At 47.3% G+C, this 27,103-nt stretch overlaps 1 protein-coding gene across 2 annotated transcripts in view; it reads right to left on the bottom strand.

Moving 5' to 3' along the window:
• Nucleotides 1–4,329: 4,329 nt before the first annotated feature.
• Nucleotides 4,330–27,103, bottom strand: part of LOC111156031 (chromosome unknown C16orf62 homolog) — a 116,968-nt gene continuing 94,194 nt past the window's right edge. For both annotated transcript variants that reach the window (XM_022516590.1, XM_022516591.1), the window contains exons 27-31: nt 26,387–26,526; nt 16,422–16,587; nt 11,349–11,467; nt 5,355–5,501; nt 4,330–4,653 (exon numbers count right to left, since the gene is read on the bottom strand). In XM_022516590.1, the coding sequence (XP_022372298.1) occupies nt 4,555–4,653; nt 5,355–5,501; nt 11,349–11,467; nt 16,422–16,587; nt 26,387–26,526 (671 nt within the window). In that variant the 3' untranslated portion in view covers nt 4,330–4,554. The remainder of the gene's footprint in view (nt 4,654–5,354; nt 5,502–11,348; nt 11,468–16,421; nt 16,588–26,386; nt 26,527–27,103) is intronic.

Consider the following 27,103-nt stretch of genomic DNA (forward strand, 5'->3'; position numbering starts at 1 on the left):
GGTGTTCATCAGGGATATCATTGGCTTATAATTAGCATTTCCCCCCCTGTAGTGTGTATCTTTATCTGGTTTTGGTTTCAGAGTAATGCTGGCCTCATAGAATTTAGAAGCATTCTTTCCTCTTCAGTTTTTTGCAGTAATGGAAAAGGATAGGTGTTTAACTCTTTAACTCTTTAAATGTTTGGCTTTACCTGTGAAGCTATCAGGCCCTGGACTTTGGTTTGTTGGGAGGTTTTGGGTTACTCATTCAATCTCATTACTAGTAACCATTCTGTCCAGATTTTCTGTCCTTGATTCAGTTTTGGAAGATTATATGTGCCTAGCAATTTGTCCATTTCTTCTAGATTGTCCAGTTTGTTAGCATTTAGTTTTTTTGTAGTAGTCTCTTATAATTCTTTGTACTTCTGTAGTGTCAGTTGTAACTTCTCCTTCATGTCTGATTTTATCTATTTGAGTCCTCTTTTTTCTTTAGTGCAGCTAAAGGTTTATCAATTTTTTTCAAGAACCACTTCTTGGATTCATTGGTCTTTTGTTGTTGTTGGGTTCGTGTTTTTTGTTTTTGGTCTCTCTTTCATTTATTTCCACTCTGATCTTCATTATTTCATTCCTTCTGCTAACTTTGGGCTTGTTTGTTCTTTTTCTAGTTCCTTTAGTTGTAAGGCTAGATTGTGTTATTTTTCTTGTTTCTTGAGGTACACCTGTATCGCTATAAATTTCCATCTTAGAATTGCTTTTTCTGTGTCCCAAAGACTTTGAAACATTGTATTGCCATTATTCTTTGTCTCGGTATTTTTTAAATTTCCTGTTTGGTTTCTTCATTTACCCATTGGTTGTTTAGTACCATGTTGTTCAGCCTCTGTGTTTGTGGTTTTTCTAATTTTTTCTTTTGATTGCTAGATCTTATGGCCTGAAGTGAGTCTCTTGTAGGCATCATATGGATGTCTTTTTATTTCTTTATCATTCTTTCAGTAACCCTATGTCTTTGGATATTTAAAATAAGTATTGATAGGAATATACATTTGCCCTTGAATAAGGTGGTGGTTAGGGACACTGACTGACCTCCCTGCAGTTGAAAATCCACATGTAACTTTTGAGAGCCCCAAAACTTAACTATTAAGTCAGGAGCCTTGCTTGGTAGCATGAACAGTTGACTGACACATAGTTTGTATGTTAGATGTACTATATACTATATGCTTAAAGTAAGAAAATCATAAGGAATAGAAAAGACACTTACAGTATTGTATTTATTTAAAAAAAAAACATGTATAGTTCAGACCTTTGCTGTTCAAGGGTTAGCTATACTTGCATTTTAATTGTTTTCTTGTTGTTTTGTTCTTTTCTGTTCTCTTACTCTCTTTCATTAGTGACTTTTAGTCTTATGCTCGGATTCTTTGATATTTTGTGTGTCTATTAAAGGTTTTTGGTTACCATGAGGTTCATTTATAACAATGTAGCAGCCTATTTTAATTTATTTAACAACATGGTACTAAACAACCAATGGGTAAATGAAGAAACCAAAAAGGAAATTTAAAAAATTTAAAATTTAAAAAATACCGAGACAAAGAATAATGGCAATACAATGTTTCAAAGTCTTTGGGACACAGAAAAAGCAATTCTAAGATGGAAATTTATAGCGATACAGGTGTACCTCAAGAAACAAGTTAGAACATATTCTAAAAGCACTGCATTTTTACTGCCCTCCCCTTCCACATTTTATGTATTTGGTGTCATACTTTACATCTTTTTATCTTGTGTATCCATTAACTAATTATGGTAGATAAAATTGATACTTTTGTCTTTCATACTATTATAAATGATTGAATTACTAACTTTATGTTTATCAGTGAAGTTTTTTCTTCTATAATTTTCATCTAGGTATGTCCTTTTACACTTAAAGGAGTCCTTTTATCATTTCTTGTAAGGCTGGTTTAATGGTGGTGAACTTTAACTTTTATTTGGGACACTTTATTTCTCTAGCAATTCTGAATGATACTCTTGACAGGTATTCTTGGCTGTAGGGTTTTTTGTTGTCTCCCCCCCGCCCAGCACTTGGAATAGATGACACCATGCCTTTCTGGCCCACATAGTTTTTGCTGAAAAATCAGTTGATAGCCTTGTGGGTATGTTATTAGTTGCTTTTCTCCTACTGCTTTTAAGGTTTTCATTAATTTTTGACATTGTAACTACAGTTGACCCCTGAACAATGCAGGGGTTAGAGGCACCGATCCCCCTGTACAGTTGAAAATCGACATAACTTTTGACTCTCCCCAGATTTACTAATAGCCTGCTGTTGACCAGAAGTCTTAAATAGCTGTTGGGCACGTATTTTTTGTTATATGTATTATATACTGTAGTCTTAAAGTTGGAGAAAATAAGAAATCAGAAGAGAAAATATAGTACTGTACTGTATAAAAGAAATATTCACATGTAAATGTTTTTGTGTTGTTCAAGGGCCAACTTTATCGTGTGTCTTGGTGTGGACCTCTTTGGATTCATCTTGTTTGGGGCTCTCTCTGCTTCCTGGTACTATCATGTCTATTTCCTTTTCTAGATTGTAGAATTTATCAGCTATTATTCAATTAAGTTTTCTGGTTTTTTTCTCTCTCCTCTCCTGGGATGCTGGTAATGCCAGTGTTCAGCTTGATTTCTAAAACCCTGTGTTCCAGATTGCAGATTCATTTTTCTGCACCCTCTAATTTGATGTTGATACACTAGATGGTATTTTTCATTTGTTACTGTATTTGGCTCTGTTTTTTTTTTTATATTTTCTATCTGTTAAAGTTCTCATTGAATTCAAGTCCAGCTAGCATCTTTATGACTGTTACTTTGAATTCTTTATCAGGTAGATTGCTTATCTCTGGCTCATTTTTGAGATTTTGTTTTGGTTCTTTTATTTGGAACATATTCCATTTTGTCTACTCTGTATTTAGCAGGTCAGCTACATCTGGTCTTGAAGGTAGTGGCCTTCTATAGAAGGCATCCTGTGGGGCCAAAAGCTCTGTCTCCCTCGGCCACCAGAACCAGGTGCTCTAGGCATGTCCCTGTGTGGGCTGTGTGAGCAGCAGTGAGATTTGGCCACAACCACTATGAGCATTGTGGTAAGCATAAGTTGTGCCTTTTGAGAAGGTGGGTCCAAAGAGGAATGTCTAGTCAGCGCCAGTGGTTCCAGCAAGGTAGATAGGAAGTGTCAGAACTGGTACCTGCCTGCACTGGACGAGGTGGGCTAAACGAGGGCAAGGCAGTGCTACCTGCTAACTTTTCCCTTCCCGGAGAAAATTCCTACAGACTTGCCCATCCCAGCACATGCCTTAAAAGTAGTAAATGTCCTTCATGTATAACCCAGCACTTTCCAAACTGCTGCCTTGGTGCTGGGTCTCAGAGTGATTAAGAGTACACCCTCAAGGGCGCCTGGGTGGCTCAGTGGGTTAGAGCCTCTGCCTTCAGCTCTGGTCATGATCTCAGGGTCCTGGGATCGAGCCCCACATCGGGCTCTCTGCTCAGCGGGGAGCCTGCTTCCCACTCTCCCACTGCCCCTGCTTGTGTTCCCTCTCTTGCTGTGTCTCTGTCAAATAATAAAATCTTAAAAAAAAAAAAAAAAAAATACACCCTCAGTTTTCTATAGCCTTTGGCTCTCCCCGAGTTAAGCCCCCCAGATTTCCAGAGTTCAACATCATGGGAGCTCATCTTCCTGGTGCTACATACCCAACTCAGTGAGGGGCTTGACCCTCGCCACTTATTGGTGATAGCCCTCCCACTTGATGGCTCACTGTGCCAGAGATGGGGTTCTTGACCTCATCTCTGCCCCTCCTACCCCCCTCACTGCAACTTTTTGTCCCCAGCTGTGTAAGAGCCATTGCACTGTCTTCGGATCATTCTGAGTGAGTTGCATGTTGTGTAGCTGCATCATTGGCATGTCCGTGGGAAAGGTGAGTTCAGCACCTCCTTACTCTGCCATCTTCCCAGGGGTTCCAGAGGGTGCAGTGGGGCTGCCTGCCAGTGGTGCTTGTGTTTGCCCTGGAGCTGTGGCTGGGCACGCACTGCCGTGTGGCCAGGGGGCACCATATACGCCTGAGCCGCTGCCCCTGGTCTTGTGTGTTGCCGAGGGCTAGGTGTACACCAGTAGATTCCAAGTCCTATCAAGAACTGCTTCTGATAGGAAAGTTGATGGCACCATCTACCTTTTGTCAGTCTTCTATGGGGGTTTAGACAACATTCAATTCCAGACTTGAGGCCTTCAAATTAGGTAACAGTGGCTCTTTAAAAGTAGACACATTTCAAGGTTCTTTTTCTAGTTTAAAAAAAAACAACAACATACACACATGACAGACATTACTTGCATTCTTCTGTTTCTTGATAAAGGCCGATCTCAAGGCCATTGTACAAAGACACTGCTACTTTTGTGAACAAGATTGGATTTTAATGCTCTGACAATTCCTGCTTCTTCGCTGTCAGAATAATCTGAGCAGAGGTCAAAGCTTAAACCAATTCGTATATGTAAAAATAAAACAAAAAAAAGTAAAGCAGGTCTTTCTGGACTTAGCTTCACAGTCCCAGTCAGGTCCTTGTTTGCAGAGGGAGCCTGAGGGCCAGTTCAGTCAGATGACCCATATCTGGTTGTTTGCTTCGCTTCTTGATGTATTCCAGAGTTTTTACCTAGGAGGAAAAAGAACGATCAGTATCCTTTCTGGTTCACCGGTGAGCCAACAAATCAACCATATTGTGAGCTCAAGCTTTCTTACAGGTAAAGTCTTAAAGGATAAAGGAGGAGGAAGAAAGCAACAAAGTCTTTAAAGTATGGGGTGTCTGAGGGGCTTAGTCAGTTAAGGGTCTGCCTTCAGCTCAAGTCATCTCAGGGTCCTGGGATTGAGCCCCCTCAGGTGGGAGCTTGCTTCTCCCTCTCCCTTTGCCACTCCCCCAGCTTGTGCTGGTTTGCTCTAGTTTTTTTTTAAAAGATTTTACTTATTTGACAGAGAGCACAAGTAGGCAGAGCAGCAGACAAAGGAAGAGAGAGAAGCAGGCTCCCTGCTAAGCAGAGAGCCCAGTGTAGGGCTCCATCCCAGGACTCTAAGATCATGACCTGAGCCAAAGGCAAACACTTAACTGACTGAGCCACCCATGGGACTGAGTGCCCCATTAATAAGTAAAATTCTTTTTAAAAAAATGAAAGAAAGCAAAGTCTCTAAGTACAACTTATTAGATTATAAAGTCAGATTGTGGTGTGACCAGGAATAGCGGATATTTTTATATCAGTGGGCATAAAAAGAAGGGAGACTAGGATTTGTTGAGGCCAGTTGTGCTCTAGCCAGTGGGTTTATGTTGTTCACCAGGACCCCCATGCCTTCCCAGTGCCTCACCATGGTCCTGGTATCTGCACAGCCGTGCCTCTGTGCCAGGTGCCACAGGTTGACAGAGAGCTGGTTGAGTCTGTTGTTGCGCAGGTCCCCATGGGCCAAGATGCTATTAAAGAAGGAAAGGCCCAGCGAGCTTTGGCGCTTCAGAGCCTGAAATAGAAAAGAGAGATGACCCTCTGGCAGTGGGGCTCAGGCTGGGTGCAGCGTTGATGCCAGCCCTACCATGGATCGTCTGGAGGGCAAGCTGCTTAACCTCCCAGGTCCCACCTTCATCTGTAGGAGAGTAAGGCAATGCCAGCTCATAGGGTAGGTGAGGAATGAGATGAAGCATTAAAGGCCCTTCATTCTGTGCCTCCTACATGGGTATTACTTATGAAATGGAAACAGAAGCAAGTGATAGGCCTTCTTTCAAGTACAAATGAGAACTGAAAGGCTACAATCAAATGTCCTTCAGATGTATCCTCTAGCTACCCAGAGTTATGGTCACTATCCAGGGCAGAAATAAAGACCAATGACAGCTCCCCATAAATGGCCCAGGCCCAGCTTTCATAAGAACTATTCTATAATAATGAAATCTTGCCACTGATTAGAGGTACCCAAACAAGGAAAGCCTAACCAGAAAAGACCAAACCTGAATTCAGCAACAGGCCTTGGAGAAAGGAAGCAAGGTCTGAGAAGTAAACAGCCATGTGGGAAGGGCCAAGTGAACAGGTGGACCTAACCAGCAAGCCAGATTCTGTCGCGTGTCCATGAGGACCCTGGACAGCTGACCTGCGCGCCTGCTAGATGCCCTTGGCTCACAACGCAGAACATCGGTGAGTCCAGCAAAGCAGATGAGAAAGGAGCCCTTAAAGTGGGCCAGGTATTCTGCTCTGTGCTTTACACAGCTCATCTAATTTAATCTACACAGCAAATCTTCGTGGGAAGCACATCTCTTACCAGCTAGGCGCATGCAGCCACTGCCTCCCAAGGATCCCAACCCCTCCTTATTCAAGCATTACACTGGGTGCTGAGGTGAGGGGACTGTGCGATGTAACCTGTTATGGACCGTAGAGAATCCTGAATTATCTGGGCGGGCGCAGTCTAATCCTGTGAGCCCTAAAAGGCAGAGAAATTTCTGAAAGACCTGTAGCAGAAGAGGAGGCAGAAGGGGTGAGATCAGAGAGATTTGAAGCATGAGGATATGAACCACCAATGGTGGCTTTCAAATGGAGGAAGGGGGCCAAAAGCCAGGAACCGCAGCCAACTTCTCGAAGCTGAGAACAACCTCTAGCCAACAGCAGGGAAACGGGACCTTAGTCCTACAACTGCATACAACTCAAATTTGCCAACACCCCAAAGAAGCCAGTCAATGCCTTGATTTTGACCTTGTGAAACTCTGTCAGTGCCAACCCCCCAAACTGCTATAATAAATCAATGTTTTAAGCTGTTGAGTTTGTGCCTTTTTTTTTTCTTCTTAAGGCTGCAAGAGGAATTCCCATTTTGCAGATACACTCAAAGCTCAGAAAGCTTTGGGGGAGTTGCTCACGGACCACAACTAGTAAGTATAAAGCACAGTAAGTACAAAGCAGGGATTTGAACTCCAGTCATCCTACTCCAAAGCCTGCGCCCACACCCTCCCATGTCCCACTCCAGCTTCATAAATATTCCCACAGACCCAGTGTTAGCATCACATTAGGAATCCACATTCTGAAGAGACTAAGCGTTGCTTTTTCAACTACTCAAGGTAGACAGAACCAACCTTCTAACCATCGATCTGTCCATCCATCATTCCACAAACCGTCACGGGAGCCAGACTCTGCTGAACCAACTTAATCTCTCCTGCCATCCTTAGCCAAGTGAGAATTTAAAGTCTCTTTGTGGAGGAAAAAAAACCTGTCGAGGCGCAGCTTTAAGCACAGTTGGGCAAGGGGCTGAGTGGCAATAAGAGACCTCCACTGGAGGACCAGGTGAGCCTTGGCCTGGTGACAATCCCAGAAGAAGCAGAACTGACTGAAAATGACCATCAAGGAGTGGGGTCATGCTGTGCACTGCCCAAGCCTGCGGGCCACAGGAGAAAAGCAGCATGTTCCAGGCACAGACTCACTAAGTGGCTGCGGGCTGCCTGCTTGGGGGCCTTTGTCTGATCAGACAATGCAATTCTACCCAACCAGGAACCTGGGCCGAGACCAGCATTCTGTGGGTTTCAGTCCAGCCTGCTGCCTGCCTTTTAAGCCGGCCCCCATCTAATGGCTAGGACAACAGGAGGGTACGTTTTCTGCTTCTATCTACAGGACAAAACTAAAACAAATTCTATTTCAAATGCAACTAAAAGAGTCTCCCCCTGAGAGAGGTCCTTTAACTACATTTCATTGAAGTAGGAGAGATTTTTTAAAAGACAAGGGACACAATATCTAACAACTAGCTATTTCTCTATTCTGTATCTTCTCAGTAAGCATTTTACCCCCAAAACCCCAATCCACATGTGTTTCAAATGCACAGCCTATTAAAAGTGAAACCATTAGCGACAGATCTGAGGGATGAGAAGTCATGCAAGCTGACATGCAAAGACCCCCAAACCATGAACACATGAAAACTAAATCAGGGCCTTGAGCCCCCTCCTCCTCTTCTCCAGAGGTTTCAAATAAAAATGAGCTTTTCATTCTTTTCCTATGAGAATTGTCATTTCCAGGAAGCTCCATGGGTCTGGCATAATTCCCAGCTTCACCCCACCTAAACAAACAACTTCATCAAGCTCACGAGTAAAGTGGCAAACCCCTTCTTATAGATTTGGAGAAAATTTTGGAAGCAGGGTTGCTTCCAGCACTAAGAAATGACCTACTCCAGACGGGCATCAGCACTCGGGGGGTTTTCAACAGCATGAAGCTTTGCTCTCCACCTGGTAGAGAAATCTGACCCCTGCTTCCCAGGTCCCAGACTTGATCCTGTCTGCAGGGCCCCTGCTGTGACCTGCTTGCCGATGCTGACTTTCGCACTGCACTGTTAAAATGAAGGATGGTATGTTCCGTTTTAGCTCGGTCCACCCATATTTTTCTAATAAATGTGCATATATGGAAGGACATTTTCACTGAATGTCCCCGGTATTTATGGGAGTTGAAATGTTCTTTGGAAGAATTCCAACTTTGCTGGGTTATTTTTCAGAATCCTGTTTCAGAGTCATTATTACAATCAATACCCCCTCCTCCAAGAGAAAGAGACATAAATGTTAAATACAATCCCAGCACTGCCCCCCAGATGCGAAATATGTTCCAAGACCCCCAGTAAACACCTGAAACCACAGACAGTTCTGAACCTTATATGGTACTGTTTTTTCCTATATACATACCTCTGACAGTTTATAGATTAGGCACAGTAAGAAATTAACAAAAGGGAATTACATACTGTAATCAAGGTTATGGTAATGTTTCTCAAAATACTGTACTGTACTCATTCTTACAATAACTGCTCCATGAGATAAGGTGAATGACACAGGCACTGTGACGTCGTGTTAGGCTGCTCTTGACCTGATTAGACGTCAGGAGCGGGGAGAATCTGCTTTTGGACAGTAGTTGGCCCCAGTAACTGAAACTGCATGGCAGCGGGGTAAGGGGAGACTGTCCCAGTAGTGGGACACAACTATATATAGTTCTCCGCTTGATTTTTATTGTGAGCTTGGGGGTTGTTCTAGGTCATGGTCCTTTATGCTGTAGGTGGCCACCAAACCTAGCCTTCTGCATCAGGTCAAGGTGAAGAAATGTATTTTCAAGCCATGTGCCAAATTTTTCTTGGGTGTTACCTGTTAAATAGTACCGCTCTGAGAGGTCCCTGGGCTAGAAATTGGTGCCAGAACCATGGTTTTAAAAATCAGGAAAAGGTGCCTAAGAAGAACTTTTTAGGGCAGAGGAGCTGAAGGTAAAGGACCCCATTTCTACCTGAGGGGTAGAAAGAGCTCGCCCCTGAAAACTACCAATACTCAGAGACCAAAAAAAGCTGGGTCTTCAGCCCTAAGAGTTTGCTCATGTTTGAAAAAGGCCCTTTAGTTGGGGGAGAATTGCCTCTTCTGATAGTTACTGGTTTGATAAACCAGTTTCCCCAGAGAAATTGGGGTTCTGATTCTGCCCTTTCCCCTGATAGCCAAATGTCCTCCATGTGTTAATTTCCCCGGAGTTCTGCAGCCCTGCATCCAGAAAGGTCCCTAGGCTGGTGGGACACACCAACACACACTCCCCTCAGAGAGTGCACTATGATGCACATGGGACCTATTGCTAAGCATAAGGCTGGCCCTGAACTTGGCAGGGGCCACTGGAGGATGGAGTCTAGAAAAAATACAACTCGCTCCAGCACCTGCTTGACTATCCTAAGGATAATGGGAATCCAGAGCACACATGTACGTCATACATTTGTATGCCCACAGCTATACAATATTCTTGTGGTTTTCTGCTGGGGAAAGACTAAGGACAGTGGTGGCATTTCATATAACCCCAGAAACGAGTATGAATTAAACTTAAAATCCAGTGTGATCTTATTTTGTCTTCAAAGGGTTTGATGGAGGGGGATATAAGAGCAAAAACCTAGGAAGAACCTTGGGAAGGGGAAGGCTGGAAAGCTACTGGGAAATAGTCCAAAATCTGCCTCAGGTTGGGGAAAGGGAAGTGAGGAGCAGGACAGCAGGACAGAACGGGGCCTGCCAGGGTGAAATCTGGACTGAGCTATCAGGTCGTCTCTTGCCAAGTGGGAATAAAAAAATCAAAGTGCTCGGATCTTCAAGCAGACGGCCTGGAGTAGTGAAGACCAAGACCCAGGGGAGCACACGGAGGCAGAAACAAATTTAGGCATCAGGTGACCCACAGAAAGAATGCAGAGAAGTCAGGCACCAGCTTTGACTCCTAAGGCACTGCCAACCTCCACCCCCTTCCCACAGGCCCCAACTCCACAACAGCAATCAGCCTGAACACACTTTCAGAGAAGAGCCTAGGTCTGAACAACTAACTGTCTTGGCCAAGCCTGAGACCGGGCCTCTGGGACCCATCTGTCACCCACATGTTTGTGTTGCAGCTGCAAAAAAGGGAAGCCGCGGTTGGCATAAGCGGGGAAGAGAACCAGGTAGGTATACAGACTGCACTACATGGAAATGAAAATTAGCTATCATCTAACTACATGGAGAGTATGGAAAAACTCCTCTGAAAACATACAAGATGCAACATCTGGCATATCCGTATAATTCATGGTTAACACGGGTTCTAGAAGACTGCCTCAGCCATATTGCACAGCTACCACTCTAGGACAGTGTAAAGGGACAGCTGTTCCCACCTCACTGGTCTGTCGGGAGAATTAAGTGAAATGATAAATGAAGAGTCCTCAACTCTACACTCACATAACGAAGGCTGGAGAAACAACCTCCACTGTGGTGGGACAGGAACCATACGCCACTTCTCACAAGGTAAGCGGAAAGGCCTTGGTTGAGGAGGGCAATGCAGTGGTTCCAAGTTCAGCCTGGGGGATCGGGGTGGCTACCCTGTTCTATCACCAGAGGAAACCCAGGGCTGTGGAGAAGCCTCTCAGAGCCTCAGTTTCCTTTTCTGTCCAATAAGAATAGACACAGTACTTGCACTTCAGACTGGTCGCTGAAGTGTGCAAAGCACAGGCCATTTATTCAGCATGTACTGATGAAGCCCTAGCTGTATGCCAGCCTCTGCTCAAGGTGGGGGGATGCTGGGGTGAGAGTACATGGGCCCCAGAGACAGGGAGGTCCCTGAGACTCATGTTGCAAGATCCTAGCCCCCCACGGAACTTACATTCTGCTGGGAGAGGCAAGCAACGGAACTACACAGAGCATTTCAGAGAGTGACCACACAGTACAGGGAAAGCCCTGGATGGAGCGCTCAGTGATCAGTCCGCACAGAAACACGACGCGCACGTGAACCAGTTTCCTGTCCAGAATGGATCTATGTCCAACACCCCCTGGAAACGCATGCGATCAGAGCGAGCGGCAGTAGGGGGCAGGCCAAGGGCACCTACCTCATCTTTGGCCAAGGTTTTCAGATGCTCCAGGATCTGAGCCATCACCGTCTCACACAGCTTGTTGTTTTCGGCCAGAAACTTGGAGTCTCCCCCATACAGGCTGTCGTTGGAGTCAACTGATGGAACAGACCAGAGCAGTGAGCAAAGTACGGTCTAGCCATACAGAGGAATATCATGCAATCATAAAAAGGAATTCAGTGGGGTGCCTGGATGGCTCTGTTGGTTAAGTAATTGACTGCCTTTGGCTTGGGTTGTGTTCCCAGGGTCCTGGGATCGGGCCCCACTGCTGGCTCCTTGCTCAGTGGGGAGCCTGCTTCTCCCTTTCCATCTGCCTGCTACTCTGCCTGCTTGTGCTCTCTCTCAAATAAATAAATAAAAATTCTTTAAAAAAAAAAAAGAAATTCTGATGTGTGTTAAAACGTGAATGAATCTTGAAAGCTTTATGTAGGTGAAATATGCCGGGCACAAAAGGACAAATACTGCAGGATTCCTTTTCTACAGGGCCCTAGAAGTGGCAGATTTGTAGGAGGCAGAGTGGAGTCACTGCAGGCTGGGGGAAGGGGGAGGGAATGGGAAGTTACTGTCTACTGGGTACAGTTTGTTGGGATGATGAAAAAAATTTTGGAAATGGGTAGTTGTGATGGTTGCCCAATACTGTGAATATACGTGAAGCTGAATGAACTTTCTAAAAATAGTTAAAATGGTAAACTTTATTTTATTACTATGTGTATGTTACAAATCTTTAGAAAATGTAAAAAAAAAAAAAAAAGCCTTAGTACAAAAAGTCTGTATCTTTGACTTGGGGAAAGGACTCTAAGCTATTTATTTTAAGAAAATAATCCAACAGGAACGCCTGGCGGGTGGCTCGGTAAAGTGTCCAACTCTTAGTTTTGGCTCAGATTATGATCTGAGGGTTGTGAGATCGAGCCCTGCATCGGGCTCTGTGCTCAGCAGGGAGTCTGCTTGAGGATTTCCTCTCCCTTTGCCCCTCCCCTCACATGCACAGTCTCTCTCAAATAAGTCTTTAAAAAATCAAAATCAGAAAAATAAATGCTCTGTTACAGTATTAAATACTTAAGAGAATAATAAAAGTATATGATCTATAGTTATTAATTCCCACATATACACAATACTATTGTCATAACATACTATTAATAATTAATTTTTAAAAAGTGACATAAGTATCCTCAGTAGAGCCCAGACACGTGTACACATCTCTATTCCCTACTTTACAGCTGCTTAAGAACCAATTTTTTTAATTAAAAAAATTAAATTTCATGATTTCCTGTCATCAGCCCCGAACCTTCCAGAGAACGGGACTGGTCTAAGCACACAGCAGTTAACTAATTGATAAAGTAATTTCAGATAGGCCTTCTGTACATTTCTAGTTGCTATTTCAAGAACAACAACTACTCTTGCTTTTTATTTTGAAGGCTGCCGGAAGGTCGGGAAAGCAGTACACTGAACATGTAGCTGTGCGCTCCACGACACACGTACAGACACACAGACACGCGGTGTTCTCTGGCGAAGCGGCTGTAAACGGACTGCAGACACGTTGCCTACAGATAAGAACCGCTCCCCAGCAGTCTCCTTGCTCCCAGTGTCTGTCCAAAGGTGATCTCTAACCCAATTCTGAACCGCCCGTGCACGGAACTGTGTCACAACATTCAGAGGATGACAGCTGTTCTCCCAGAAGAACGTAAGAGACTGTGATTCTGGTGAAGCACGGGGTTCGGCCGTTCACCATCACCTGAGTCTGCAGGGCGCGGAGCTGCGGCGGCGAAGGAATTTCTCACGTCTACCGCTGACGGCCGGGCTAGGTCCTGGCCTGAATTCTCAGGCTGACTCCCGGTTGGAATCTACTGTTTCTGATGAGCTCAGCACCGGAGAAGAGGGAAGGAAGGTCTAAGACTGCCTGAGGCCGACACACCCCAGGGCTTCCTCCCCAGAGGGGCCGGGGTGTGTTCAGGGCAGGCTGATCACTTCCTCTCGCACACGTGCATGCACAATTGTGCACACACACAGTGCACCTCCCGCATGAGGGCCTGCTCTGCACCAGCTTCCAGAGTAGGAGCTGGGGACCCAGTAGGGGGGCAAGGCTGATTCGGTCCCCACCTCACAGAGCCCACGGACCACGAGGACAGGCACACTGGCAAAGAGGCAGTCATAACAGGACGTACCGAGTGTCAGAAGGGGGTGGTACAAGGGGTTATGGGACCCTAAAATCTAGGCCTGGGATGGAACTCAGGAATTAGCAAGATTAGGCTAAGCTCTACAAGTTAAATTCACTAGACGAAATGGAAAAGGGAAATGGTGCAGATGAGTTTTCCATGCTAACACTTGGTGGTGATGGAGGGAGGAAAGGGTAATCTTGAGAATTTGAATCTCGGAAGGTGGTCAGACCAGTGCGTACAGTGGCCCCAAGAGACCAGGTGCAGCTCTTACGAGGGCGATAAATGACATCCCTGGTGAGTGGCCACTATGAATAGCCCAGAGTCCCTGAATCTGTCTGGCCCTGGGATCATGACCCTCAGTGTCTCAAGGGCCTGGGAGATGGTGTGGAGCAGCCAAGGGGCTACAGTGGATTCACAGGGGATCCCGGGATCTAACCAGATCGAGGCTGTGTGCATGTGAAGTAAACATTCGGCACACAGGCTTCCTTCCCTTCCACATCAAACACGCCCATACTCCTGCAGGCTTGGGTGGGGAGCACTGCGGTCTTGCTCTAGGTGGTTTCACAATGCCGTCTTATTGATCAAGAAACAAAGTAGCAAAGGCATCCTTTGTAAGTGCAAAAAAGTTGTGACCCTAGTTCTTCGAAGTTCTAACCTGTGTCAACATTAAGAGGCTGCCTAGAATAAGAAAGGGATGGGGAAGCAAAGGCTCTCTCCGGCCCCCAGGGCCTCTCTCCTACTAGGACAACTGTCAGGTCACAATTATGCAGAGTAAACACAGCTGGGCCAAGAAAAAAGGGAAAAAAAACCCCACCCATCCCTTCGTTTTCTTCTCTAAAAGCTAGAAATCTAAAAGCTAGGCTCCTATCAAACCTAGCCACGCTCCCTTCGCTAGCGCTCTCACCCCCAGTCTGGCTGTACAGTTGAGAGGGTTAAGTGGATCTGCTCCAGAAGAAGAGGGAAGAGAAGGCAGGAGACAGGAGAGGGCTTGCTTGCCCCTTTAACGGAGCCTGAAGTTTGCAGACGCACTTCCCCATCAGTGCCTGGTCCTCAGAAGTCGCTCTACAGTTGCAAGTCCTCAATGTGCACTTGGCAAAAAAAAGAGGAAATAAAAATGCCAACAAATAAAGGAAAAGGTGCTAAATCTCATTAGCCATCAAAGAAATGCAAATTACACTCATCAGAAGAGCCAAAATGAAAAAGACTGACTGCACAGAGGGAACCAAGGGGACCCTCACTCATGCCTGGTGAGGATGTCATTTGGTACAACCACTTCGGAAGACTGTGAGACGCTATCTGCCAAAGCTGAACACGAGCAAGTCCCAAGAACAGCAGATCCCCCTGTAGGCACAGAGCCAGCAGAAACGTAACCTGTCCAAGAATATTCACGGCAAGAACCAGAACCGATGGAAACATGCAAATGTTCATCAGGGAATGGATGAATTCTGGTGCAGTCACATGATGGAATATGATACAGCAATGCAAAAGGAAGAACTTCAGCTACACGTGACATAGACAAAGCTCACAGAAGAGTGGGAAGGAGCCAGACCCAAAGAATGCATGCTCAACCATTTCATTTACCTAAGTGCAAGGCTAGAAGTCGGGAAAGTGGTGAACCGTAAGAGAGCTCACTGGAAGGGGGCACGATCTGGGTGGGCGTTACTGGGGTGTGTTTGCCATGTGATAAGTCACTGAGCTTATCACAGTGATGGCACTGTGGATGTTTGTTCTACACAAAATTCTCAGAACATGTTACATACATGTATGTATATAACATGTTCTAATTCAATTAAACATTGTTATTTTTTAATCGAGGAGGCAGCATGAGGCATGCCCCACAGTTCTGGTTGTTAAGTTCCACTTCCGTCACTAACTGGCCACAGGACCTTGAGTAAACTCAGCAGGGTCTCTCTGAGTCTCCCCTTATTGGAATGGAAAGTGGGGGCGCAGATGCCTGTCTTTACATTCTGCAATGCTGTGAGCACAGAACGCGGCTCTGTGGAGTCTGGTGCAGTCCCCAGCATGCAGCAGAAGCTCAAGTCGTGGGAGCTGTCATCCCACACGTTGACCAGCCTCCCTAAGTTACATCTTAACTATTAGCCCCCTAGTCCCAGCTAGAGGAAGCCTCTGAGAGTCGTAGGGGAAGGCCCTCCCATGAATTTGCTGCCTGAAATTTCCAAGTGTAGAGAGACAGTTGCTTAAACCCCCAAGTATGTCATGACTGGGCAAAGCACTTTTAACAATAGGACCATTTTTCTGGGAAACCGGTCACTGGAACTGAGGGTCTGATAAGCAGGTAGATGCTTGGGCTCCACAGGCAGAGGTCTGGAACTGGGACTGTCCTGTGTGTCTAGGATATGAGAAGCCCACTTCAAATTCCTAACAGCAACTTAAAAATGGCTGGTAGCACGTGGGGGAGCAAGGCCACCTCCCTCCTTCTGAGCATCTGAACTAGGGGTTCATGGAGTCTCAGCATCACTTGGGGAACTGAGTGAAGTCCCACCTGAGGCTGAGGTCAGGGCCAGGCCAGCGAGGAAGCTCAGGCATGTGTATATTTAATCACATTTCAAGGTGATTTATAGTGGACCAGAGAGAGCACAGATCCAAAAGAGTGCTTCTCTGAACTTGACTGGCTGTCGAAATGATTCTGGATGTTTCTTCTACACAAAATTCTCAGGCCTCTTGTTGGGGATCCTAATTAAGAAGGGGTGGGATGGGGCTCAAGAATCTGCTCAGGGAATTCTTATTTCGGCACATGTAGGAAGGCCCCAGGCTAGAAGTTCCTGGTGGGTAAAAAACTAGGTGATTAAGTGAAAGAAAACAAAATAAAACAAACTTCACTGGACGTTCATGAACGTCAAGCTCGGGGCAGTCTGGGAGGAGGGCACCTCGCTACCTTTGTCTATGTGGTAGAGGTAGGTCTCCTGGCTCATGGCGGAGAGGAGGTGCAGGACACAGGTGTAGATGCGGATTTTATCGTCACTGCTGTCCTCCCAGGTGTAGTCCTGGATCACGTTGAGAAGCTCTCGAACAAGAAACAGGACCCCATGTTCGGGATGATCCTAGTGGAAAGCCAAATAAAGGATAAATACTCCTAGATATGAATCAGGAGGGGAGAAAACCCCCAAAACCATGAAGACCGAAGGCCAGGTCCCTCCCGTCCGCAGCTGTGGAGGAACTGCAGTGGCAGCCACTTCGCAGAGGCGAGCCGCTCACGGGCCTGGCTCACGCGAACACCGAGAAACCGGACAGACTGTTGTTAACGCCACCGATCAGCGCGGTCTGCGGAGACGAGCCTTGAGAGCCTCCCTGAGTGCAAGGAAGGAGGAGGCAAAGTCACCTGTCAGCTTAATGGCCTGTTTCCAAAATTACAGTCTTGTTCTCCCATGTGTGTAGCAGTACAAAGGCCTGCTCCTCCGACTACAAAAGCAAGATTGCGGGTCTCGCAGCAGATGGAACAGTGGAAGCCACCTACTTTGGGTTAAGTTCCCCACCCCCCAAATGATCACTGTCACCACCAAAGGCACCAGCTTAAATATAGCATTGCTCTTTAGGGCGTTCAGTGACATTAACAGCTAAATCGCAGATGCTCTCTTGGGAGAGCAAAAACCCAAGAGACACTCGGAGTTGAGAGAATGGTGTTTCTAAGATGCTGAAATGAACCGAAAGAGGGTCGTGGATGCCACAAAGCTGGCAGCTGGCTTTCCTTCCGACAGGCTACCTATGATTCTGGGTTTCTCCCCCTTCATACACCCTCCAGACCTCCACGGCCAGGGGTGAGGGCCCAGGCCCTGCCACCATCGCCACACTGACCTGGTAGCCACACATTATGGCTCCTGGGACCAGTGGGACACCCTCCCGGTCCTGCCAAGCCACTGCCAAACCATGCCCAGTGAGCGTGAGGGGATAAACACCCCAAACTTGTTCCACTCCTGCCTTCCAGTCTGCAGTCGGTCCCTGCCATTGGCGGAACCAGTTGGAGAGTGGAAGGAACAAGCCCAGGGGACGCGGTCCCCAGGGGTCAGTCTCCCACACGGATCTCGACAGAAGCGCAGGGGACGCTACGGCAGCTCATGCGCCAAGGTCTGGACTCCTGGCCCTGCCGTTCCTTCGGACTGAAATCCACCTGCAAGGCCTGGCCCGACCCGTTCCTCCGAGAGATCCATCTTACCTGCAGGCTCCAGAGCCCTCGCTCAGGCTCTGTCACAAATCATCATTACATTTCTAAGAGCAGTTTTGAAGGGACTTCTTTATGCCTTCGGGGAACGGCCTGATTGGTTTCCGTCTCTCTCCCTTTCGTCCCAGCCTATAACCCCCGGGAGGACCAGTACTTTCATGGGTCGGAGCTGCCAGCTCACAGCCAGGGCTGCCCGAATGGCGCTGAACGCATTTTGGCTGGTGCACCTTCTCTGCGCCAGGCGCTTACATGGCGACAGAGACGAATAACGATCGCGAACTTTCATGGTCACTATGGTAGCTTTTCTGCATTCCAGAAAGACACTATGAGGACCAGCCCCTGATTTCACAGAGGGCAGGTGAGCCACGGAGAGGTTGGCCTGCCCCGTGTCACACTGCTGGTCCACTGAGGAACCAGGGCTCGAGCTCTGCAGTCTGGCTCCTGGGCATCAACTCCGCACCGGGAACGTTCACACTGCCCCTCTCGGACCAGACGGAGCCGGCCCGCTGCGGGGAAGCCACACGCGTGAGCAACCATTCTGAATCCGGTGCGGAGTATGAGAAACGCTGGAACCGAGATGGGTGGGAAATCACCACCTCCGAATCCCACGGCGGTAGATACAGCAGCAACACTTCCAACAGTGACAAGGACAGTGGCGGGGTGAGAGAGACTGGGTACAGCTGTTAACATCTATAGGAACTGCTGCTTGGATATCCCCAAGAGAGAGGATGCACCATGCCCTGATGTCTGAAGGCCCCAGGCTAGAGTGATCGAGACCCCCCCCCACCCCCATCGTGCCGGGGTCTGCCTTCCATTTACAGTCGCTCTCAGCCGACAGCTCACTATCGCCATTCTTTGCTAACAGCTGTTTCTAACTGGGCTTATTTTCTCCTGCTATGTGGATGTTCAAAAATATTTTTTATTTAAGGATCTGCCTTGGAAAGAAACAGTAATCTGAACGTTGCTGTAAGCATTTCAACACGGCTGTCGTAACTGTAGTGGGAGCCCATTCAGCACACCTTCCCTGGGGTGGGGAAGAAGGGGTCGCCGAGACATAAAGGTTTGTAGTAAGCTATTTCCATGAGCTTTTCGCTCGTAACTGAGGACGAGGCATTACTTCCAGCCTTCTGTACCAGGAAAAATTTTCCCTTAAGATATCCATGCTTCAGTGGTTGTAACATTTTTTTTTTTTTTAAATTGTACTTTGATGCTTCAGTGCCAACAACTGAAGCAGGGCAAACACAGGTTTAAAAAAAAAAAAAAAAGTAAAAGGGGTGCCTGGGTGGCTCAGTTAAGCGGCCCGCTCTTGATTTCAGCTCAGGTCATGATCTCGGGGTCCTGGGATGGAGCCCTGTGTCCGGCCCTGCACTCGGCAGGAAGTCTGATTCAGGATTTTCTCTTCCTCTGCCCCTCCCCCACCCCCTAAAATAAATAAATCTTTTTAAAAAATTAGAAGAACAAAAGGTCCTGGATTCAACTGGCAATGTGAGCAGGGGAAGGGCCCCCCCCGGGGGGGCCCCTGCCTAGGCTGCCTCCCTGACAGAGCAAACCCACACTCATGAGGCAGCTCCCAAGGGACACCTGGGAGGGACTCAACCCCCTCTCTCAGCTGGACAGACAGGGGACCTGGCTTCCACTGTTCGCAATATCCCTTTGGGTCCCTGGTTCTGGTCTGCAGGAATCACTCCATTAAATGTCATTCCTTAATGGGGCGCCTGGGTGGCTCAGTGGGTTTACCCTCTGCCTTTGGCTCCGGTCCTGATCTCAGGGTCTTGGGATTGAGCCGTGCATCGGGCTCTCTGCGCAGCAGGGAGTCTGCTTCTTTCTCTCTCTGCCTGCCTCTCTGCCTACTTGTGATCTCTGTCTGTCAAATAAATAAATAAAATCTTCTAAAAAACTGTCATTCCTTGGCAGAGGAAGGCATACCCTAGAATTTTCTAGGGTAATTTTGACTAATTTTCCAGGAGCGCTAAGATGAGAGGCGGCAAAGACACACTGAGCACAGACATCCTGGCTTTAACTTTGGTCTTGGCCGATGACTAGCTGGTGACCCTGGGTAAGTCACTTGCCCTCTCTCTGCCAGGGTCTGCTTCTGTGAAATGAGGATAGTAACAGGCTCGTTCGGAGTACTTGTGAACTGCTGGCTGGCTCACTGTCAGGGGTATGTAAGTATTGATGATAAACAGTAAAAGCCCTTTAGAAAAGGAGCCAGAACATGGGATGGGATAGGATGGGGCGTGGCGCTGGGAGGAGGAGCAGGACAGGAAAGGGGGGTGGGGATGAAGCAGGAGGGCAGGGGACAGATGAGCATGGGTCGGGAGGATGTCAGGAACCAGCTGTCTGTGGAACTACATGACTCTGGCAGGAGCCAACCCTGTCATGTGTCACCAGCTCACACCCCTGGTGTGCCCTCAGCACCGAGGCTCTCTTCTGGTCCCTCCAATGCAGGGTGCCTTCCCACTCAAAGCCCTTTACCCATGCTGCCCCCTCTGCCCAGAATGCCTTCTCCTGTCCCCTGCGGCCCTCCATGACCAGTCTTCCTGTGGCTCTCAACTCTAGCGACACTTTCTTGGGACACTTCTTCCCTTCCAACCTGGGCTCTCAGAAGTCCTGTATTTCTCTGTGGGACTTTATACTATTGGAACTATAGTTCCAAGTGTTTGTTTGCTTAGCGTCTGTCTTCCTGAGTGGAGGACGCACTTCTCTGGTTCACTCCTGAATTCCCAGATCAGCAAGTCTTTATGGAACAGACGGGACAAACGCAGCTCAGCACTGGGACACCATGTCATGCTCACGGCGGGACACTTCACAACGATGAGGACTAGAAAAAGACACTACCCTGCTGTGTCCCAGATGATCTGTGCCAGGACACGGATGCCAGTAACATATCCACTGCCTGTGTCAACTGAATCAAAATTAGGCCTGTGAGCTGTTACGCTGAACCTGTTCAATGAAGTCCACGGGTCCTACCAAATGTAAGAGAAATGCATCAGCTCAGTTACACAGACGACTCTGCAGCCCAGCAAGAGGCTGACCGTGGAAAACACCAAAGCAGAACGCCTCCGAACGCTCCCAAACTGGCACTGTTGGCCGGAGAGAGGGCTGGGCCTGGGGAAATGTTTATTTCTGCATTGACAAGTACCAATAAAGGGGGCCAGGTAATTTATTTAGTCTGTTTAGTCTAAACTGACTTCAATTTTTTTTTTCCTAAACAAATAAAATGAATCAAGGCCTTTTAAAAGGCTCATACAGGGGCGCCTGGGTGGCTCAGTGGGTTAAAGCCTCTGCCTTCAGCTCGGGTCATGATCCCAGGGTCCTGGGATCGAGCCCCACGTTGGGCTCTCTGCTTGGCAGGGAGCCTGCTTCCCTTCCTCTCTCTCTGCCTGCCTCTCTGCCTACTTGTGATCTCTGTCTGTCAAATAAATAAATAAAATCTTTAAAAAAAAATAAAATAAAAGGCTCATACACTGTTGGTAGGGCTGTGAACTGATGCAGCCACTGGGGAAAATAGTATGGAGGCTCCTCAGAAAATGAAAAATAGAGCTGCCCTCGGATCCAGCAATGTCACCTCCGGGTATTTATCCAGAGAGATGAAATCAGGATCTCAACGAGACACCAGCATTCTCATGCTCACTGCAGCACTCTTCCTAGTAGCCAAGATGTGGAAAGAACCTAAATGCCCATCGATGGATGGATGAAGAAAATGTGATATGCACATCAAGACAGCATGGTACTGGCACAAAAACAGACACACAGATCAATGGGACAGAACAGAGAGCCCAGAAATAGACCCTCAACTCTATGGTCAACTAATCTTCGACAAAGCAGGAAAGAATGTCCAATGGAAAAAAGACAGCCTCTTCAATAAATGGTTTTGGGAAAATTGGACAGCCACATGCAGAAGAATGAAACTGGACGATTTCCTTGCACCATACACAAAAATAGACTCAAAATGGATGAAAGACCTCAATGTGAGATAGGAATCCATCAAAACCCTTGAGGAGAACACAGGCAACAGCTTCTTCGACATCAGACGCAGTAACTTCTTCCTAGAAACATCGCCAAAGGCAAGGGAAGCAAGGGCAAAAATGAACTATTGGGACTTCATCAAGATCAAAAGCTTTTGCACAGCAAAGGAAATAGTCAACAAAACCAGAAGACAACTGACAGAATGGGAGAAGATATTTGCAAATGACATATCGGATAAAGGGCTAGTGTCCAAAATCTATAAAGAACTTAGCAAACTCAACACCCAAAGAACAAATAATCCAATCAAGAAATGGGCAGAAGACATGAACAGACATTTCTGCAAAGAAGACATCCAGATGGCCAACAGACACATGAAAAAGTGCTCCACATCACTAGGCATCAGGGAAATACAAATCAAAACTACAGTGAGATACCACCTCACACCAGTCAGAATGGCTAAAATTAACCAGTCAGGAAACAACAGATGCTGGTGAGGATGTGGAGAAAGGGGAACCCTCCTACACTGTTGCTGGGAATGCAAGTTGGTGCAGCCGCTCTGGAAAACAGCATGGAGGTTCCTCAAAAAGTTGAAAATAGAGCTACCCTAGGACCCAGGAATCGCACTACTGGGTATTTACCCTAAAGATACAAATGTGGGGATCCGAAGGGGCACGTGCACCTGAATGTTTATAGCAGCAATGTCTACAATAGCGAAACTATGGAAAGAACCTAGATGTCCATCAACAGATGAATGGATAAAGATGTGGTATCTATATACAATGGAATACTATGCAGCCATCAAAAGAAACAAAATCTTGAGGTGCCTGGGTGGCTCAGCGGGTTGAGGCCTCTGCCTTCGGCTCGGGTCATGGTCCCAGGGTCCTGGGATCAAGCCCCACATCGGGCTCTCTGCTCAGCAGGGAGCCTGCTTCTCTCCCTCTCACTCTCTGCCTACTTGTGATCTCTGTCAAATAAATGAATAAAATCTTTAAAAAAAAATTTAAAAAAATAAAAAAAAAGAAACAAAATGTTGCCATTTGCAATGGCATGGATGGAACTAGAGCGTACATGCTGAGCGAAATAAGTCAATCAGAGAAAGACAATTATCATATGATCTCCCTGATATGAGGAATGTGAGAGGCAGGGCAGGGGGTTGGGGGATAGGGAAGGAAAAAATGAAACAAGATGGGATCGGGAGGGAGACAAACCATAAGAGACTCTTAATCTCACGAAACAAACGAAGAGTTGCTGGGGGTAGGGAGAGGGTGGTTGGGTTATAGACACTGGGGAGGGTATGTGCTATGGTGAGTGCTGTGAAGTGTGTAAGCCTGATGATTCACAGACCTGTACACCTGGGGCAAGTAATACATTATATGTTAATAAAAATAATTTAAAAAAAAAGAAAATGTGATATACGAAAGATTGACATTCAGCCTTAAAAAAGAAGGAAATGTTGTAAAATTATGCCAAGATGGATGAACCTCAGAGGCTCTCAGGCCAAGTGAAATGAGCCAACCACAGAAAGACAAATACTCATGATTCTGCTTATATAAGGCCATCCACAACAGTGACAGGACCAAAGGGTGGGATGGTGGCTGCTGGAGGTCTGGGGAGGAGGAAATGGGGAGTTACTCATCAATGGGCTTCATGGTTCAATTAAGCAGGACGAATATTCTAGAGATCTCTATACAATACTAAGCCTGTAGTCAGTAAGACGGTATCATACACTTAAATATGTGCTCAGAGGGTAGGTGGATCTCAGTTTAAATGTCTTTACAACAATAAAATTAAATACAAAAAATTAAACACTGAAAGCTGCGACATGAAAGGATATGCTGTGAACCAGGTCTAAGTGGGATACGGGGGTTGTCTCCACGCTAAACTGCCTCACAACACATGTGCCTCAGGGGCGGCCCATCCTCGGGCCCGGGAGTCCACGCAGCGCTCAGCCTCAGCTTTTCAGCCTGAACATCGGGCACCTCCAAGCCCGCCCGCAGTTAGCTGTGTCCCAGGGGAGGGATGGACAGCTGCTAAGGCTCAACCTCGAGCAGATCAGGTGCACTGTAAATGTTTCAGGCTCAAGAGGGTGCAGGACGGGCTCGGCAGTGGCACAGACCTGGGTTCAAATCCCAACTCTGCCGCTCACCAGCTGTGTGGCCTCGGGCAAGCTGCACGGGCTCCCCAGCTCTGGGGTGCCCTACGTGGGAAAGGCACAGGGAGTCCCCCCCTTGCAGGAATTACACTGGGTGAGCAGGCACACTGGGGCTAGTCTTCATCTCATTATCTTTACTAAACCCCAGCAAAAGCCTGCCCGCTGATACCGGGAACAAGAAAATCTGCTGAGACCTGGGGTACATTCCCACGAATGCCTACAGGGCCAGGGAAGCAACAGAAATGGGTTCAGTGGATCCAGAGGTACCCATGGGAACTGCAGGGAGGGCACATGCCTCCCACCCTGTCCCCCAAAATGGGGATGCTTCTCCCAAGCTGAGTGGGAGGTCGGAGAATGTGGGCCCCCCATTGCAGGATCTGATTTTTCAAGAGGAGCCGAAAATCTGGGGTTTTCTGTGATCTACCAATTTTTAAATGTGGGTAATCCATTCCAAATGTTTTCCATCATTACGTGGCCGAAAAAGCCTGTCTGCGGGCTGGCTTCCGTCCGCTGGTCATCAGTGCGTGACCCCAGGGACAGAGCTTCTGGGTCCCAAAGTGCTTTCAGATCAGTTGTTTCATTCAACCTCCCAGCAGCCCTGCCAGGTGGGCATTCCGATGACATTCCAGACAGGTGACGAGTGAGGCTCTGACAATCAGACAACTTTCCCAGAGCCACTCAGGGCTGCTGAGTCACTGGGTCAAACTGCCCTCAAGTTTCTGACTCCAAGCACAGGCTTTTGTCCAGGCTCCAGTGATTTTGAAGAAAACGCCACGAGCAGATGGAAAATGCAGCCCAATTCACCAGTGAACGGTGACATCCATCAGCTGGCTCCTTAGAACTCGGACCGTTGTCGGTCCCCTCACTTGACAACTGGACTATCCAAAAAAGAGAACGTGATTCCACAGAGGACTAAGAAAGTGATCTGGAAACAGTGGAGTCAAGCATCGAGCTCTGCCTCCTGACCATACCATGCTTTCTCTGGAGCACTTGGGACCTCAGCTGGGACACTTGGAAATGGAGCGATCTTTTTGTCTCCTCAGCTCCTCCGAGAGACCATTCGAACGCCGGACAGTTCAGCCCCTCAAAATGCACACAGCAGTGGTGGTGAGCATATTCACAGAGATGGGCAACTGTCACCATGATCAATTTTAGAACATTTGTGTCACCCCAAAAAGGTAGTCTGTACTCCTGAGAGCAGAGTTCCTTCCTGTCAAAGTGGTCCTAGGACCGTCCAGCCCTGACTTACTCAGGGGCTTTCAAAAATGCTGACTCAGGCTGTGAAGTGTGTAAACCTAGCGATTCACAGGCCTGTACTCCTGGGGCTAATCATACATTATGTGTTAATAAAAAAACAAAAAAATTATATTAAAAAAAATCCTGACTCAGGGGCCAATCCCAACCTCTTGAGTGAGCCTTTCTGGAATGGGGTTCCCAAGAATCTCTATTTTAACAAGGATTCCGGATTCCTACATACATGTGGCTCTACCAGTAGCCAATCTGTTTTGTGCCTGGCCCTGTCGCAGCCTGGTGAAGGCCATGGGCTCCTCAGAATACAGGTTTTTAATGCAGAAAATAAAACATGTAAGACTACAAAGGAAACCAATTATGCTAAAATATACTTGTCAAAATATTCTTTCAACGTATTTGTCATATCGTGTTCTATTACTTCTTGGTAAATACATTTAATTAGCCATCGTCTGAAATGGGCCACACCTGAAATGTGATATGAACATGTGGCTGATTCCTCTGGTGACAAAGTCCCAGCTATGTCACTACTACTGTGGCTCGCTGCCTCCATAACTCGCAGCGGAGCAAACGGCTAAGTTTATTCACTGAGATTTGTAAAAATGAGGACTTTTTTCTTCTCATCTAAATTCATGGTCGCCCCTGCCAGACCCTCAGGGAGTTCACAGACCCCCGAGTAAGAACCCCTGCCAGAGTGTGGGTCCTGGCGCTGCGTCTGGAGAGAGGCCTTGACTCCTGCCAGCCCAAGACTCACTGCTCGCCAGTATGTCCCACGAGAAACCCCAGCACGCTTCCAACAACGTCCCCTTGGACCTCGGTGACCTTGTTTTGGTTTCTAGTACTTGCCATCAAAAGAGCATCACCATCACCTTTTACGGGGCTGAGTGTGTGCCCGCTGTTCTCATCACGTAGGCAGACTTACTCCCTTAATCCTCCCAACAACCCGGAGATAGAGACACTATCACTATTCCCATTTCCTAGATGAGAAGACCGCAGCCCCGACATGTGACACAATCACCCGAGCCTACAGAGCTGGAAGGTGGGGGAGCCGAGATTCTAACCTTGGCGTCTCGGTCCCCAGACCTGAGCCCTTAACCAGGAAGTGGCGCCCCCAGACCGCCCGGAGAACCACAACTAATACACCCAGGACACAAAATGAACGGAAAATACACCGAGTAATTTGGGGGCACCTGGCTGGCTTGGTCAACAGAGCAAGTGGGATCTCGGGATCATGAGTTCGAGCCCTGTTTTGGGGGAAGAGGTAGAAAGCTGATCAAAGAAGGACATCACCTATAGCTCTTCTGGCGAAACGTACCGGAACTATTAATAATGTAGAAAAGAAATTGCAGAGGAATTCCAGAAGGAATGATTCTGACGGTCGCATCTTCCCATCGATGTTAATCATCTTTGGAACTTCTGGAATGAGGCTTATGGCGGCTTTGAAAAAGGCATCAGCTGCAAGACAGAAGAGAAGTCCATGTACGAGAACTCTGAAAAATTCAGGTTCTCTATTTTTTTCTTCTCCTGGCCTGCAGGCCCTTCCTGAGAGTTCTGTGGAAGTCAGGCCACGCTGAGGGCCCCACACAGCGGGCAGGTCCTACAAGAGGGTTTCTGCAACCTCAACTGACCTGTCGAACATTCAGCCGAGAGGGCACTGCTGTCCCCTCCCACGTCCCCCTCTCTCCTTCCTTCCCTCCCTGAGCAGCTCAGCTCCAAGAACCACAAACGGGCCTTGATAACGAAGTGAAATAAGCAAGTGACAAATTTTTACAGAAGCCAAGAAGTCACAGCTGCGGGCACTGAGGGCTCAATCTGGACGGGTTCCCAGAACCCTCCTGTGCCCCGCGTGCGAAAGCACAGCCACGGGGCCCAGTTCCCAGATGGGAAGCGAGGTGTGGAAGGACAAGTGCCCGGTCCTACATCAGTGTCCTGGGTACACCGAGGTTTCCATCCTGGAGGCAGAGCAGGGCGCTGACTCTGGTCTGTGTCTACGCTAGCACGCCCTGGATTTGTTAAAGAAATAACCGAGACA

Source organism: Enhydra lutris, unplaced genomic scaffold, assembly GCF_002288905.1.
Source record: "Enhydra lutris kenyoni isolate GAN:26980312 unplaced genomic scaffold, ASM228890v2 scaffoldscaffold45, whole genome shotgun sequence".
Lineage (NCBI taxonomy): Eukaryota > Metazoa > Chordata > Mammalia > Carnivora > Mustelidae > Enhydra > Enhydra lutris.